General features: G+C 48.6%; 4 protein-coding genes across 4 annotated transcripts; 3 read left to right on the plus strand and 1 right to left on the minus strand.

Moving 5' to 3' along the window:
* Positions 1-49: 49 nt before the first annotated feature.
* On the plus strand, positions 50-3,923 carry BC939DRAFT_435535 (uncharacterized protein). The gene is made up of 13 exons (XM_051553507.1): positions 50-631; positions 730-789; positions 894-1,127; positions 1,208-1,334; positions 1,414-1,526; positions 1,624-1,693; positions 2,005-2,137; positions 2,232-2,322; positions 2,417-2,772; positions 2,868-2,987; positions 3,079-3,286; positions 3,399-3,503; positions 3,631-3,923. The coding sequence occupies exons 1-13, from the start codon at positions 199-201 to the stop codon at positions 3,675-3,677; spliced, it is 2,097 nt and encodes a 698-aa protein (XP_051417592.1). The 5' UTR covers positions 50-198; the 3' UTR covers positions 3,678-3,923.
* A 5,107-nt stretch (positions 3,924-9,030) lies between these two features.
* On the plus strand, positions 9,031-10,359 carry BC939DRAFT_104401 (uncharacterized protein). The gene is made up of 2 exons (XM_051549862.1): positions 9,031-9,296; positions 9,429-10,359. The coding sequence occupies exons 1-2, from the start codon at positions 9,157-9,159 to the stop codon at positions 10,198-10,200; spliced, it is 912 nt and encodes a 303-aa protein (XP_051417593.1). The 5' UTR covers positions 9,031-9,156; the 3' UTR covers positions 10,201-10,359.
* Positions 10,360-11,079: 720 nt separating this feature from the next.
* On the plus strand, positions 11,080-12,121 carry BC939DRAFT_498530 (uncharacterized protein; the record flags this gene model as incomplete). The annotated part of the gene is made up of 2 exons (XM_051559827.1): positions 11,080-11,943; positions 12,044-12,121. 2 exons carry the CDS (start codon positions 11,080-11,082, stop codon positions 12,119-12,121), a joined length of 942 nt encoding a protein of 313 aa, XP_051417594.1.
* Positions 12,122-13,122: 1,001 nt separating this feature from the next.
* Positions 13,123-15,599, minus strand: BC939DRAFT_435547 (uncharacterized protein). Its single transcript, XM_051553508.1, has 2 exons — positions 15,379-15,599; positions 13,123-15,296 (listed from the first exon to the last, which is right to left on the minus strand). Exon 2 carries the CDS (start codon positions 15,193-15,195, stop codon positions 13,192-13,194), a length of 2,004 nt encoding a protein of 667 aa, XP_051417595.1. The 5' UTR covers positions 15,196-15,296; positions 15,379-15,599; the 3' UTR covers positions 13,123-13,191.
* Between the last annotated feature and the right edge of the window lie 1,015 nt (positions 15,600-16,614).

Raw genomic sequence — 16,614 nt, forward strand, 5'->3', positions numbered from 1 at the left:
CATAATAAACCTAATAGAATTGGTAGTTGTACAAATGAACAGTGGGATGACAGCTCGCGAAGCACGACGTAGCAGACTTTACTTCGATTCGTTCGATTCCTTTGCACTCATTCAAATCCTCATCACCAACCGCCTCGAAGCAAGTGCAGCCAAGGACCTCCTTTGCAAATCAACTTTCCCTCGGTTGCAATTTCCACCATGCTGCCATGGCGTCCTCTCGGGATGCTGGTCTTTGGCTTGAGTGTCATATTCCTGTTTATCCGCCTGCACGGGGACGGATACGATTTCCCAGTTGAAGTGGTCGAGTGCGAAGACAAGCTCGAGTTCATGAAAACACCCGACCGAACGTTTGTTGAGCTCTCCGGCGTGTATCATGACCACTTCCGGGACTCTCACATCAACCGGGATCACACCCCAACAGGAGATGACCATACCGGCATTGACGGCGATGATAAATCAAAAGAACATGGACAAAAGTTCATGGGTGGTTGGAATCCACACTGGCATCTAGGCAAGAAAAAGACGGCAAAGAGTGAAGACGACATGGATATCCTTCAGGGCAATAGCAGGGATGACGAGCAATGGATCTGGATGACCAATATTTGGCATGCAGACAGCGAATGTGGTCCAGGTATGCCAAGGAAATACCGTGTGTCCGTGGGGGATGTCGCTCAATTGCTTGCCAGGGGACATGTTTACTTATCCGGTATTATCGGGATTATTTTATAGGACACTTGCGACAGTACAGACGAAGATTGGATCATGTACTCGCAAGCGACAACTCATCGAGTAAGTCATCAAAGATCTTCAAGGACGACGATGCATTAAAGAAGGCAAAAAGGTCCTCTCCAGACCCTGGACTTATGAAGCATTCTTCGTGTATGATACGATAGCATGGGAGTTGATGTATACACACAAGTTTCCAGGACCTATTACTCACTCGTCGCTTTCGAAGCGCATCATCCCAGAGACTAATTCGGATGTGGAGCCGCAGGAAACTCGTGAACAGAGAGGAAAGGAGGCGATTCGATTGGCGGTTGTCTATAAGATCGTTCGAGACGAACATGTTGCATACCACAGCCGTGTATATCATTTTGGTATCTATGAAAGCAGTACCGATCTGAAAGGTGTGTGTACACAATCTGAGAAGAGTATTCGGAAAGCTGCTTCAAATGGGCGTCTCATCCTAACTGACACCGTTCTTTAGAGTGTGAATCGACGTCGACAGAGACCTGCCATACATACGCGCCGTTTGTGAGCTTTGATTTTGTCCTTCCAGGATCGACGCCGATCAAAGACTTCACTCTCGAGCACGACACAATTCTCTACTCAAGGTACATATGGCACGCTACTTGAGCTGCCCTGGATGTGAAACTTGCCTTGCTAACGAAATCAAACTTTCCTTCTTGCTAGGATGAGTGATACAGCTGCTTTCCGAACCTTGAAGCTGCCGCCACTTAAGCCTGGTGCCACCTCGCCAGATCGTCCGTACGCCCTGCCATATGGCCTGTCTGGACCCTCTTTAAGTAAGGACAACGAAGTGCAAGGGAGTTTGTTTGGATTGTTTTCTTCTTTTTTCGACATTCGGTTTAACCTACTGGGATCGTTCGCATTATGATATAGGTTGCAGGGAGAAAAAGAGTGTGCCGTATCGCATGAGTTATCTGGCGAAGGTCCCGTCCAACACTGAAAGGTAAGCGCGATTCCTTTTTTTTTTTTTTTTGTATTGTATTGAATTGTATTTATTACCAGTTTTCATGGTGAATATTCCATATGCCCTGGAGCGACTGCGAAGAGACTCCATGGTTTCTATGGATAGACAAAAAAACCCCCCGACACAGGATATTTTGATCCCCATATCGGAAAAAAGAAAATAAAGTCGATGCGGTGCCAATTGACAGAACACTTTTTTTTTTTTTTTCCCCACTGCGCGTCTTTTTTCCTTTTTTTTTTTCTGCCATGTAACGAACGACAATATTTGGACAAATCCTTGATAACCGACAGCGACGATTTCCATGTCATGATGGGCCAAGTGCAGGAGTACGCTAATAAATGGGAGTATCAGCTTTCCATCGCAACTGAGGCCACAGAGGTCGTTACGGGGAACAAGAAGTGGCTAACGGATCAGCAGTGGCCGGTAATTTACATTTCTACCTATGATTATGTCTTGAGAAACAATCAGGGATTGTGAGATGACCCTAACACGAGTTCCCATGCTTATCGCACGATAGACGCGTCAATACCAATCGTTGGTCCAGGAGAACGACATGATCAACGACGAGCCTCAGGTATATGGTGTCTCTGTCCAGAAGCCCTACTTAAGTAAGGACTATATTCATCGAGCTCATTAGCAATCGAAATCGATTGAAGTGCCAAAAAAAGACCTAATTGACTAACTGCTTCTCATCCTGAACAGTTAGATCTGCAGACGGAACCTCGATCCACTTACCCATCAAGGATGCCATCATAAGCCTGGAAACCCGCGACCACTCTAATCTGGAAAATGTGCTCAAAAACATGAACTCGTTGGACTCGGAAAGCACCCAGCATGTAATCGAACTTGTTAGTCACCACAAGTACGACCGCACCGCCCGCTTTCAGCGTCAGCGTCCACAAAAGCGAAAGATGGGAGCGGAGCACTACCTGATTCCAAGCTCGAACTTCAAGGAGCAATGGACGGAGAGCCATATCGCTGCTGGGTCCTTGGACACGATCGATACTGACAAGGGAACGGTCAACGACGCGACGGATGTCATGGTTCTGAGAACAACGGTAAGGAGGAATGAACTTTATCCTACCGGAATAAAGAATGCGTACAAAAGTTGGATTCTGATCATGAAGTTATCATTACTCTCCGTATTTATTAGCGCAATGGAATCTTAATCTTGAAAAGAGATAGGGGAGCTCTCGGATTTGGCCATTGGCGACTCTCTATGATTATGAACGATGAATATTACAATCCTGCCCTTGGAAATATGGTCAGGAGGGTACGTACCATCGAAAGAAAGGATCGAAAGATGCAGCTCCTTTGACTCAATCCAAAACATTGTTTAAAATATTGCACTATCATATCCTTAGGAGGTGCTAGCAATGAAGATTGTTAGTGTTGCCGTACCTGCCCACAAAGAGATAAAAGATGACGCGATGGGTGTTTACAATGACGGCGACGTCTCTTCGTCACCCGGCTTCCAGGTCACGAGTGAAGGGCCCCGTCCAATTGTAACAGCTACAGCTGCCAAGGAGAAGGGTCCAGGCATCTCAGAGACGCGCATTCACAACATTCTCTGTAAGTTCATTGGTCACCTTTTGTCGAGATAGCCTCTGGCCTCTCTGTCCTGCATGTACCCTCCACATGTTCAGTTTCCGCTAATGCTGTACGAGTTCCCGTTCATTTCTAGTAATGGTATACGGTGATGGAAAGGTTCGCGGATACGACTTGAACCAGGCCACCGAATCCTCTTCGTTCGTTCTGTTCCTGACAGAAAAGTACCCTGTTGTCATCGGTATGAAGAGATGTTCAAGATGCAAACTATTACGAGAGTTTGCTTCTGTGTGTGAGCGATATGCAGGTGATTTCGGAAATGAACAATGGCCCTAACCCATCTCATGCATCCTCTTTGTTTTCTATAGGCATGTTAGCGGTCGTGGTTGCGTTTGTTATTAATGAAGCCCGTTGAAGGCGCGTGCACGCCTGCAGCAGAGGTACAACCAAAGAGACATATCGTAGAAGGCCCGAGTAGCTATTCTACCCAGCGCTGGGGTCAATAGATCAATAAAATGTTTCTCATCTCCCCTTCCCTCCTTGCGCGCGCATGCCCCCCTGTTGATCGACTCAACTTAGTTTCAAGGGTGTTGTGCACGGAACCCCCAGCGGAATGTAAAAATAGTAGCGCACCGGTCCAGGGGTGACCTGGTACGTGCGGGGGGAGAGGGGGCGAGGTACAGCCAGACTTTGACCATGGTAGCACAGCCCCCTGAATTCCTTTCTGTTTGAGGGTCCTGTCCCCCAAAACGACGTGGGTCCGCGGTGAGTTTTTCCTTTTGGCCATGAGCCGCACGCCAAAACCTTGGAGATTGTTGCATTTGTGTATTCTGGAATGGATCTAGGGCACAAATTTTCAAACAAGGAGCAATGGCGCAGAAATAGGAGGTGTGAACATTTTTTTGTATTGCTTTGATGTACCTTGCATGTCTGTGGGTTGGTGCAGCTGCTCGCTAGGCTCCCTGAGCAAAAGCCCGCTTCTTTTTATTCATATCAGAGTCAATGAAGTCTGTGGGTGGACATGGCCCGTCCGAGAAAAGACAATTAGATTGAGTTATTCCTCCTCCTCATTCTACTGTATATCATATCTGTTTTGCAATAGCACTGCGGACTGGAGTCTTCCACGTGGAGCAAAGAAAAGAAAGCTGATTGTTTTGGTACTCGGTGTCCGAAGGCGCAAGAGGATCATTTAGCGCGATTGAATAACAGTTTTTTGGGCGTAACTAGTATTACAAAAGCCTTCTGTCAATTGATAACGCAATAACATAAGGAGGACAATGGAAGAGATGATGCAGCCAACGGGATGTGGAAATGGAGACCATTCTTTGTGATCCTTGCAACGCATGCAACCTCAAACGAACGGCAAACAGCAAGTGGGCGTTCGACTATGTAGAGATGAAGTCTATTTGCCATGCAGCAAAGCCCAGACCATGTCAGAGCGGACCGACAATGCAACATCTTCATTCATCTCCGTCGAGATAGCTTCTTTTTTGGACATGTTAGCATAGGCACACAGACAAGAGGACAAGACAGGAAAAATAAATCATGCGTAGATGGTACCAAAAGTCGGTCAAAGCTCTGCTTTGTCTATCTGCTCAATGAAAGGGTAAGCACTGTTGTCTGCCTACCCCTGCTCCTCTCTTTTTTTTTTTTTTTTACACACGTTGCACAAGACAGGCCCTCAAAATCCACACGCAAGTCAGTGCATGCAAAAATAAGGACTCAATTGGCCATTTTGTGCTGATATCAAACGGGCTACGACAATCGCAAAGCGAGAATCTCAGCAGGAAAAAAGTCCATCCAGCACACGTCGCCATTATCCAATTGCCCATGGAGGATATACTTCAATTCAGTTCTTGAAGAATAGAGTAACGTCGGTCTGATATCACTCCCTAAGAGGAAGCGGGTTGAGCCCGCATCATGTGTACACATTCACGCACAAGGCATACACTACACATGGCCTACGCACATAGTCTACTCTTGCACGTTTGATAGCCACAAAAAATTCTGGATCAGGATATTGTCCATAGTCTATAGCCGATTCAACGTCAAGCACCATGCATAACTCTGCCCTTGTTTGCTTTTTTATCTATGTAGTCTAGCACGTTAGTCTATGCTGTTCACAGAAGATAAAAGTAATTCCTGCATTGGATGCATTTTTGGGTTCACAACGGCTTTCAACTGAACTTCTTTTTTTTTTTTTTTTTCAAAGAAACGGGGCAGCGCCCTGAATGATAGGCAAACACGAGAGACGGGCCTAGAAAGCATAAGCCCTTTGAAGAAGAACGCTAGAAATGGATAATGAACCTGCTTCGATGAGAATAGTTCTTTCCGCTAGGTTTAACATTGTTATTTTCTATCCTTCTTGTTGGTGGTTTTGTGCATAACAGCTGAGCTCCAGATGAAGCAGAGCGCGTTTCCCTCTTGGAAGCAGCACTTAGAAAGGGGTAGACAGCAAACGATGTTGCAGTTCCCATGAAAAAATTCTTTTATATCGCCTGAAAAATAGGGGTAAATGAGTGGCTCGACCAACGAAAGAAAGTGACAGAGCGTGGAGATGCCTATGAACCGTTTACTAGATACTTCTTACCCACTTCGGACGCAATTGTCCGTTCAAAGGGTTTCCATCAATCGCGCCCTGCATCGCGCTTCATGAAGATGCGGACGAAATACCCACAGTTTACATAGAAAGAGAAGTCGCGAGGAAATACAAAAAAAAAAAAAAATTAACGAAACTGCGACATATACCTTTTCTATGAATTTTGCGGCTGGACCTAGACCCATCGTCAATGCTACTGAGGGGATTTTTTTTCTGCATTTGTTCGTGTACTGCAGAGGTTGGCTCTTGCCGGCCGAAACTGTCTGCTTATCGCGTCCAGTCGTCGACACACCCACAAACTCACACACATGTGCCCGGAAAATAACGTTCCACAAATATCGCTCTTATGTTTTCTTTTTTGTTCGTGTCAAGAGGGTGATATGAAAAGAAAGGCTGAGGGCGGGTTGAGCTGCTCTGCAGATTGGTCCATTCGCGGGATGGGGCTGGTTCAAAACGAAAGAAAAAAAAGCAATATTACCAAAACAGGAAAGATGCGAAAATCCACTGCTGCATACACGCACTCATGCTGACCGGCGCTTAATGTTTTTTTTTTCTTTCGGTGCAGCTGCAACCAACAGCAGCAGAAGCAACAGCGACAGTGAAGATATGGTGATGTGATATCTGCGCTTCTAAAACCAGGTATGGTGCCGATGCTTTCGTGCTGTCCGTGTCTGCGTCTTCTTTCCTTGCTTTCCTAATGATGACGCCGGTGGTTGGCGTGTTAGCGGAAAAGGATGTTCTTATGGCAAGGAACCAATGGGCAAGCGAACGGACAATGTTCAAATAGACTGGGCTAGCGGAAATGACCTTGGGATGCGATGGACAGGTAGAATGCACTGGTTAGTAGTGATGAGTGTAGCATCGGTAGTCTACGGCTCTGTCTTCACTTACACTCCCTAATCTCCAAAGGAACAGAGGATACTACATTTCGGTAAGAAGGGTTGTTGTTGCCGCCGTACACATTGGGTTGACCCTTGCCGGTTGTTCAGCTCTTGCAAACTAGGGCTGTCGAGCACATCATTAGTTCCGCTACGATAGGTTGTCGGGGCTAAGGGCTCCCTGAGACCGGTTGAGCTGCGCGTCCGAAGAAGACATAGCTTTTACAACGCGTACGCACGAGCGAACGAATGAATAAACGACGAAGAAGGCCAACTAGTTCTATTTGTACTTTCTCCCCTACCCCTCTTCCCCTCTTCCCCTTTGTTTATAATACTATTTCACAATTTCACAATTTCACTATTTCACTATTTCACTATTTCACTATTTCACTATTCTGTTCATTCGTTCGTTCGCTTTTGGAGTCTTTTTTGGCCTGAATTGGGTTACTTCGTCTCGTGTTCCCTCGATCACGTCCATTCTTTGTATTCCGATTGTTATCACATCGACGCAGCAATCTCGCTGCCGCTGTCTACCCCGTTGACTGAGCCAGGCAGGGCAGGGCCAGCGAAGGGGAGGTTTACTGTGGGCAATTGAGACAACAAACGAGTCATGTTACATGTCTGCACCTGTTTGTTGACAGGCCTTTGTGAATGGCGAACATGCCCATGCCCTTTGACCAAGTAAACTTATGGTGAAATTAGCAAAGACAAAAAGATTCGCTTGTTCCTTGAAGATGTGCTGGGCTGCGTCCATTCAAGAAACAGAAATCAGGAGAAACATTACGAGAGCGAACAGACACAACACAACAGTCAATTCATTTTGCATCCCAACGGCGCTCTCATGGGTCTGGCTGCGTACCCCTGAACCATTAGCCCTGAATCCTGGCCCTGTAGTCTAGCTGGTGCCCCGAGCCACGCCACCATGAGCTGGTTCAAACCCCGCAGACGTAGCTTTCTAGTGCGCATCCGGCTCGGTCCTCTTTCTCAGTCTGAAGCAAGGGGGTGCTGGGCTGCAACGGGGACCCGTTCGTGCGTCTCTGAATGCAACAATGAGAGAAAAAATAGCGGAGATAGTCTACATGAATGTGAATGTGAACAGAGTCAATGCGTGGTGCAGACTATCGAAAGTCTTGTCTGTTGATGCATGATTGTATGAAGCATTTGGCATTAGCCCTTCCCATTGTATTCTAACCGCATGCATTCTATTCATTCATTTCCATTTTGCATTGTCCACCTTATTTTATTTTCCCAAAGGCACCTTCTTGTGTTCTTTGGTCGCGTTAGGTATATAAATGGCCATGCTTTTTTTTCTTTCTCTTCTGCATTTTCTTCCTACTTTTCAACTATCGATCCTCAAGACCGCTAACGATTCGCTGCTCCGCCATCGCACGTCCTTATCTCTCTCTTCTCTGCTTTCCTATTTTCCTCTCTTGCTATTCTTCATCCTCTTGTCAAGCCTTTGAGAAGAGCGTTCCTGTACTTTGAGCCTTTCCTTGAAGACAGGTAAGGGATTCTGAATACACTTGCACTCCTCTTGCACCACCTCGGGACACCTCCTCATTTGTAATGACTTTCCCTGTTGCGATGAGTGTTCACATTCCTCACCTCGGCTGAAATCACACCTTCCACTGGAGCACACAAACACATCCCCATTCTACCGCAGTCAACACGAGCTGCCCATTTTAACTCCCACGCAACGCGGTTCCTTCTATTCCAATGCCAACGCAACCCTTCTTCTGTGCCTGGCTTTTATTATTATTGCTCTGTGGATATGGCACGGCCGTTGGGTCAGAGATGGTTCGTGCCCCTCTCCACAGAATTAATGCAGCAACATCCGAGCGTCGATTCTATCGCTCGAGCGTGGTCACCCAAAAGGGGACTTGCCTTGGCTGGGTTTGCGCTGGGCGGTGGCCGTGCGCCGAATTCAGGGACCCTTTTGGGGCTCAGAGCCTTCTCCGCCAGCTCCCCCTCCCCCACAATTCTCCAACTACATCCTCACCGACTGTCGCCTACATGTACGAACACAGCCGACCTATTGCACCTCATCTACGTCAACAACTGCCAGCTACATCTGTCGGTAACCGCAGAGGACTTTATTTTTCCCAGTGTCACTTCACGGGGGATTATCCCTTGGGGGTGGTGTGCGTGGGAGCGGGAGAGTGGGTCCCCTGGCCATGGTCGATTGTTTACCAACCCCCTCTCAGTCCTATCCAATCTTAATTCGTCCATCTTGCAAGGCTTATTTCGAGTCTCGGCGCCAAAGTGTCGATTTGCCATCCCACGGTATTAATGACGCTCAATCTCCCTTTTCTTTCTACCCCATAGCTGACAAGGCGCCTTCAAACCCCCCCGTTCGCCAGTGTTTTCCGTGTGCCGTCCGGCTTTCAACCATTACTTCCCTAGTGTACCCGCCCAAGATGGACATTCTCGAATTAATCCATACTGAGGGCCATCAACATGATTCGAGACCGTTCCGCTGTGCCTGGGAGAACTGTGGCAAGGCGTTCTCGCGACGCTCCGATCTAGCTCGCCATGGCCGCATCCACACTAACGAGAGGTATGTCTTCCACACGCATGCCCAAGGGACTTTTATAGTGGCGAGGCATTCCCTGTCCACGCTGGGATCGATGGAGGGCGATTAGGATACTGACATCATATCTCATCTCTGAATCTGCTCTGTTCCCCATAGACCATTTGTGTGCCAGGAACCAGGTTGCACAAAGTCCTTCATCCAGCGTTCTGCGCTGACCGTCCATCAGCGGACGCACTCCGGGGAGCGCCCCCACATGTGCGAGCAGCTCGACTGTCAGAAGCGATTCAGCGACAGCAGTTCCCTCGCTCGTCATCGCCGCATCCACACCGGAAAGCGACCATATAAGTGCAACATTGACGGCTGTGGCAAGAGCTTCTGCCGCAAGACCACGCTCACGAAGCACCACCGCAAGGAGCACGTGGCTGTCCGTCGTCCTACCCTTTGGCGAGGTGACATGGTCGGTGCGTCCATGCTGGAAGCAGAGTTGGCCCATCCGCTGCAGGTCCAGATCCCAACCTACCAGAGCATGTCGCCCGTTCACACACCACCACACGAGGGCTCCCCCATGTCGCCTATGTCCCCACTGTCGCCCATGACTCCTATGACTCCCATGAGCCAGATGAACCTGTCGCCAATGGATCCGCTGGCGCAACTCCACCCGATTCTACATATTGACCATTCCCATATGAAGAGCCATCACATGCATGGCCAGATGCAGCACCAGCCACAGCCACAGCAGCAGTCTCACCACCACTACATCAAGCAGGAGGAGTACGAGCCGTACCCCGGTCAGATGCAAGCACGACCTCAGCATCCCCTTCAGCCCCAGGGCTTTGGTTCAAATTACCAGCACTTCTTGAGTCACCTCGGCCCCAATACCCAGCATGGTATCCCTGTCGACGCGGCCTTCTACCCTTCGTACTACTAAGCTTGACTTGCCAGCGTTTTCGCTATGGCCTAGTTGAACTGGGCCTTTTCGTCGCTACTGCTTGTTTCCACGACATCTTGTATTGTATACCCTCAATTTCTTCGAGTGCTTTTGGCTTCTTTCTTTGTTCTTGCCCTCCTTTTCCTTTTTATTCGACTATGTACACTCAGTTCCCACCCTTCGGACGGAAATAAGTAGCTTGGGCCTGTCTCGAGGACTTGCGACTGCGTTCGACATTGCGACTGCGCTCGACGTTGCGACTGTGCTCGACATTGCGACTACTCTCGACGTTGTGACTACCATCCTCTATCTAGAGGCATGGACTTTTTTTTCTTCTGTACACTCCTTTTCTCTCTCTTTATCATTAGCGCTTTGTACAGTTTCTCTATTGAATACGTCCTTTTTTGCGCCTGGCACAGGTGCAGGCTGCAGGCCTGCCTTGTATTGCGTACTTTCCTGCTTTATTTCCTTCTGTACTCTACTCTCTCAGTATGTTTTACTGGCAACAACTATAAAAAGCACCAAAAAAAAAACCATGTAATAAAACAGCTTTTGCATTGAACCTGCTACTTGAAACTGCTGTGCTCCTGGTTGGATTCGCACACATGAAGCTTCAGACTTATGTCGGATTCTCGTATCTCTCTACCAGAAGTCAATTTGGACTGCTTAACTAGATATTTCTATTCCGATTTTATCTAACGAGTGTGCGGGTAATGTGCGCGATAATACACGGGCAAATCCAGCCAGGTGTTGTGATAGTGAATAACATAGAATGGTTCATTCCATGAAATCGTCATCCTTCCTTCCTTCTTTCATTTCCACCATAGCTATCCTTCTCTTTTTTAGGATCGAGGAATCATACATCCCAATTAAGCAAGCATGGACGATACAAAGTCGAGCGCAGTCACCACATTGTCCAGCGCATTGGCGGTTTTGGGCGCACTTGGATGTGATGCCATGACGCCCGTGATGCTGACACAGTGCCTTTGTCAAGACTCGTTTGGCGCCGTCTCGCTGGCCACAGCGTTGGTTGATGGGGTGTGCCAGCCCGTGGCGGGCCCTACGTTCAAATTAGGAGCGATGTTGATTGTGCATACGGCATGTGCGTTCTCTGGCAGGATCAACGACTGGGACGAATGTGCAGGCGTTCCTCCTTTGAGAAATGCAAGAGCGCAATGCTTCTCCATCTCTGACGGGTGGATAAAGCAGATGGGTAGCCATGTTTTCGCGGCAGTTCAGGATCGCGCGACAGCTGTAGTATATGCTCTAAAGCCCCAGGATGCCGTATATCACCACTACATCCATATGTCGGTTTCACCACAGGAAGGCGGATACACGAGCACTTATACTAGTATTGTGCGATGGTTGGCTTCGTGTTGGCCATTGATCGCTTTAGCGGCTATGATATGGGTCGACATGCAGATGTGGGCATGGATTGTGCTGCTCGGCTGGCTTGGCTGGTTCTTAGTAGTGCTCAGTGCTGGGCCTCCTGTCCAATCTGGACACCAGTGCGACGACAGCTGTGTAAAGCGAGTGTATCTGATGAACGACCAAGCCGTCACGAAAAGTCTAGTTGAGTACACCGTGTGCCTGGAGTTTGATGATCTAGCACGTCGAGCGATGCCGAAGCGCCGTGCACGCAGCAGGGTCTTGCGTGTGGTTGGAGGCCTCTTGATGACTATACATTTTCCTCTCGGGCTTGTGGCAACGTGCTATGACGACAGTACAGGAGCGTTGGTGTGGGTATTGATCCAGTTTGTCGGCCTGGTTGCGGGCTTGCGCTGGTGGGGCAGAGAGCAACGTCTTGTTCGCCATGGCATCGACTGTGCATCAAACCTGACAGTGGAGTGCGATATCCAGTCTTTTGAGAGATGGCAAGCTGTGCTTGATTGCGTTGACAGAAACCATTGGTCCCACATAAAGCATCAGTATAGTTAGTTTAACAGAGATATTTCTCTTTTTTCTTTTCACTCTTTCTCACATTCTCTATCTCCATCTATTTCACTCGGTCCCGTCCGAGCTTGTCCTTTTTCACTACGAGTTTATTACATCAATAGTCTGCAATACATGCCCCCCCTCCCTTCTCTCTCTAATTCTAATAAAGCCCAATATCAATATGTATTGCTGAAACGACCGCTGTGGAGATTGCTGCATATTCAGTCGATTCCAGTGTGCTTTATTACTATATAAATTTATCACCTCTGAAATTTAATTTAGAGTTGATTAATAAATATCGTGTAGATTTGTGCGTTTGGAGACACATCTCTTTCTCACTTACTTCAAGGACCACAATGTATTTCAAAGATCAAGGAGTACCGGGAGGCATTTGACAGAGTCCTCAATCTGATGGCTGGTAGAATGGGTGGGTGACGACTGACTTTGTGAGATGGAAGAGAAAGTTCAAAGAGAGTGCAATGTATCTAACACGGATATACATATACCACATTGCCTGCACGTGTCTTTGAGTCAACTTTGGTGGCATTGCTTAAAGTCCGACGTTATTTATCAATCCATCGCGGCGCGCTGGTAACTTAGAGTCTCTACTCTTGCTAAACTCTCGCGCTCTCGACGGGGATAAAGCGTTGGTTGAGATTATACTTCTTCTATGGGGAGTTCATGGATAGGATATAGGAATATCGATACTGACAGAAAGACTTGAGGAGGAAACAGACCAGTAGCTCGAGCAGCTCCGGGGCTGGTCATTTATTGTATGACATTAGTAATATAAAAGTGGGCTGTATCTGGACTGTCTCGGCTTGCCCTCGTATCGCGGTACATCCTTAGCTACTTTGCCCGCTACGTGGATCGGGACCAGCTTCACTCCACGCCAACGTTTTCAGTCCCAAATAACACCTTGACGATGCCTTATACTCCGCATTGCAGCCGCAGTGCCTGTAACAAGACGAAGGAAGTGAAGAAGAGAACTGACTTTAATAATAATTGCTGTGCACGAATATATATACTATGGTGACTATCGTTGCAGTGCCAGTCTCAACCGCCGATTGTGATCATGCAACTCGGGGAGGTTGAAAACAGCAACGATCGCGTGGTTCTATACGCACCGACCTTGCGATGCCGATCGCCATCCCCAACAGTCAGTAACCATGTCTGGTTCCAGCCGTCGCTGCTCACAAGCCATCTGTGCGTTGCTCGTGCAGTCACCCAGCCTGGGCGCTCGTGCCCGTTTATGAAGATGTTACCTTCTCTAGGCACCTTCGAGCTGGCTCCATACTGTCCTAGCTTCTCCCCTTGCAGTTCGATTCTGAGCCCACTATTGGTTTGCTCGGCATCGACCTGCAGAGGTGGAAGACTAAACGCAAAAGATATGGCCTTCTCACTTGCGTACTCAAAATGCGGTAGCCAGCTGTACTCTTCAGCACGGTCGCTCTCGCCAAAGAGCAACAGCAGGCGTGGGTCGTATGAAACAATATGTCGTCCAAGCCAGCGCCGCATCACTTGTTCGTTGCGGTCAAACGTATATTCCGGCGCGTCAAGCAGACACATCAGCACCTCCAGTTTCCCACTTCTTCCCGTGGCCTTACATGTCGATGCCAATCGCAGAGCCAGTTCAAGCCCTACAGCACTTGCCTCGTTGCTTATCGTCTCGCTGCGTATTCGATGCACAGTCTGCCATGGCTCCTGCGTGGCTTTGGCTTTGCATAGACCGTCGTAGATAACTTTGTGCGGCACAAAATGCCCTACGATGTCGACGATCCCCAGTTCCTTGCCGGCAATCATCTCCTGCAAACACCACAGGCTGTTGTTCATACCAGCGGTCTCCAGCAGGCCCAGGACATCGAAGTTCTCTGCAAATCCGAGCTCAGGGGCATCGCTGGACCCATGCGACCATACGATTTTCCTAGGAGCGCCTTGGTCTCTCTTGTACACGCCATCTCTGTTGGAAATGTCGATGGGCGCACCAATTATAACAATATCCGCGCCTTTGTACAAGTAATACTGGGCCCGGATGCAGTCGGCCTTGCCGTGCACGTCGCTTGCCATGCACAGCTCATCGATCCATATCCGCAGTTTGAATCTCCTTGCTGCGACCTCCGCTGCACGCCTCGCTGTAATGAAGGGCCAATGGTCACGACGCGTCTCTCTCCCGCTGCCGCGGTATGAAAAGCAAGCATACGACGTCTCTCCTGGTATCCTTGCTCCCAGCTCTGGCTTGGTCTCATTGTTGCGTACCAACACCCGCGGACGGCACTTATATTTGTCGTTTTCTTTTTCGAGAACTAGCACCTTCTGTGACTCCAATTCGTCGCTCCCCAGAGGTACCATGGGCATGATCGTCGTCAGGTCAGTGGGTACAAAATCGCATTGTGCGACATGCACACACGTACCACGTTTACAGTTTGCATATGAGCGCCCGCACACCACGACCGCTTGCTGTGGCAGTAGGTTGGCCCACCGGGAGAGTGTCAGCAAGACCAAGACTGGGCCTGTTAGCATGCAGCAGCACGTTCCGACAACAAGAAATGCTAAACGCATCGGCTTGATCTCCTTCGTGGAATCATCGCGCAGCAGACTCGCTCCAAACATCGCGCCAAGAACAGCCATCGTTGTGCCGACTATAATGGCCAGAACCAGAAATATGTTTACAGCGCCGTTGAACACCAGGGAAAGGAAATCAAGCTGCACGCACCAATGCTTGCAGGAGGCCCGACAGCTTCTTTCTAGGAGCGTATACTGCATCCACGCATATGTACATGCAGGTGTGCAGAAGCATCCAGGCAGTACATCAGCGTCAGAGGCATAAAAGCGGCTACCCACATACAGGATCATTACTGTCACTGTGGCTATGACGAAATGACCTGGTGGAGCTACCGGAACGCTGTGCGTGCTGTCGGCCGGGGTGCCGTACGCGCTGTTGTACTGTACAACTGCCGTGGATGACCCTGAGACGGACGCAGAGTCCATAGCCGTGGATGGTTCTGAGACGGACGCAGAGTCCAGGGCCGTGGATGGTCCTGAGACGGGCGCAGAGTCCATGGCCGTGGATAATTGATTGACCTTGTGGATGATTTGGCTTCCTTGTACGGTTGCAGATGACTAGCGTTTTTTCCTCCGGATTCTCCAAGTTAGGGACCGTTCTATAATTTAAAATAGTCCTATCATTTAGCACTTGAGCATGAATCGACAAGCTTTAAACTATGCAACTACATTCCTACCTACCTTTGTCCCAGAAACTCTGGCAATGTATCTGTTGTCTGCTTGATCGATTGCTACTGCTGCCAGATGGTGTTGATAAGCGTTGGGCCAAAAATGTGTCGAGAATTAGAGGTAACAAGAGACAGGGCAGTGAGAGGAGGGGGGAGGGAGAGAATGGGCAAGGAGTGAGATGGAGAGGATAGAGGAATGGAAGAGCAAGAGATGGAAGAAGATGAGGGTAGAGGATGGCCCGACAATGGGGGTAATCAGTACACGTCAGCACATGATGCCCTGATGCATCCCTTTCCCCACGTCACACAGTGCAGCTTGAGAGTGTGGCTCCGCCCTCGCCTCCACCTACCTCCTCCTTCAGCTGCCGCTTTCTTCCTTCACTATTGCCGCATGGCTACAGCAAGTTTTACACCTTAATGATGCTACTGTTTTCCCCTTTGCTGCAGTTTTCGTTCATGCAGCTGATGCTTTTCGTTGCTGCTGTCAAGATCTGGACTAGCAGGTAAGTGAAGGATAGAGGAGCAAGAGCGAGTACAAGGCGGGAAAGTATTTTATTGCAGACTGAGGTTTGATTAGGGCAACTAGCTATGCCTTTTATATGTGGATAAAGCTTGACTCGGGATCGCAGCTCGGTAGCTTATGTCCTATAAGCTTCCGTGCTCGGAACCGAACATAATTTAACACTCATGGAATTGACAAAGGTCTACTTGGAGCGGGCAAGCAACGTTAAACCAGTTATGCTTTCCGTGTGGGGTAACTCTGGAGACGCGACGCGAGGTAATCACAAGCCAATAGGGTCAATTGAAGTGAGCGCAAGTCTGTCCTCAACCTTAATTCGGTTGCACCATCACTTTTAAGGTTAATTGACCGATCTCCTGGTGTCATTCACGTTAATTCGGGAGCAGAACATTGGGAACTCACTTTAGATTTCTCACTGCTGCCGCTGTGCAGCCCAGGAGTACTCGTTATACCTTGCTGCTGCTGCTGCTGCTGCTGTTATTTTTTGCTGCAGTGTTGGTTTAGGATGCTGATGCTTTTTACTGATGCGCCACCATTGATTAAGCCTTCTACCACTGCGGCTCATATTGACACTTAACTGGCATCTCTGACTGGAAACACAATCATTCCTTGCACATCAGAGTAAGTCTCTAATCCACCACAACACTGGCATTAATTGGACTACGCTATTTGCGCCACTTTTTATTTCTCTATCACTGCTGTTGATGCTGCGGACACTGACGATTTGTC

This window comes from Gamsiella multidivaricata, assembly GCF_025024155.1.
Source record: "Gamsiella multidivaricata strain RSA 2152 chromosome Unknown BC939scaffold_2, whole genome shotgun sequence".
Taxonomy (NCBI): Eukaryota; Fungi; Mortierellomycota; class Mortierellomycetes; order Mortierellales; family Mortierellaceae; genus Gamsiella; species Gamsiella multidivaricata.

Coding starts and splice junctions, on each gene's coding strand:
- BC939DRAFT_435535 (XM_051553507.1), top strand. CDS start 199: ATGCTGCCATGGCGTCCTCTCGGGATGCTGGTCTTTGGCTTGAGTGTC. Junction 632..729: donor AGACAGCGAATGTGGTCCAG/GTATGCCAAGGA, acceptor ATTATTTTATAG/GACACTTGCGACAGTACAGA. Junction 3,287..3,398: donor GCGCATTCACAACATTCTCT/GTAAGTTCATTG, acceptor GTTCATTTCTAG/TAATGGTATACGGTGATGGA.
- BC939DRAFT_104401 (XM_051549862.1), top strand. CDS start 9,157: ATGGACATTCTCGAATTAATCCATACTGAGGGCCATCAACATGATTCG. Junction 9,297..9,428: donor CGCATCCACACTAACGAGAG/GTATGTCTTCCA, acceptor TGTTCCCCATAG/ACCATTTGTGTGCCAGGAAC.
- BC939DRAFT_435547 (XM_051553508.1), bottom strand. CDS start 15,195: ATGGACTCTGCGCCCGTCTCAGGACCATCCACGGCCCTGGACTCTGCG.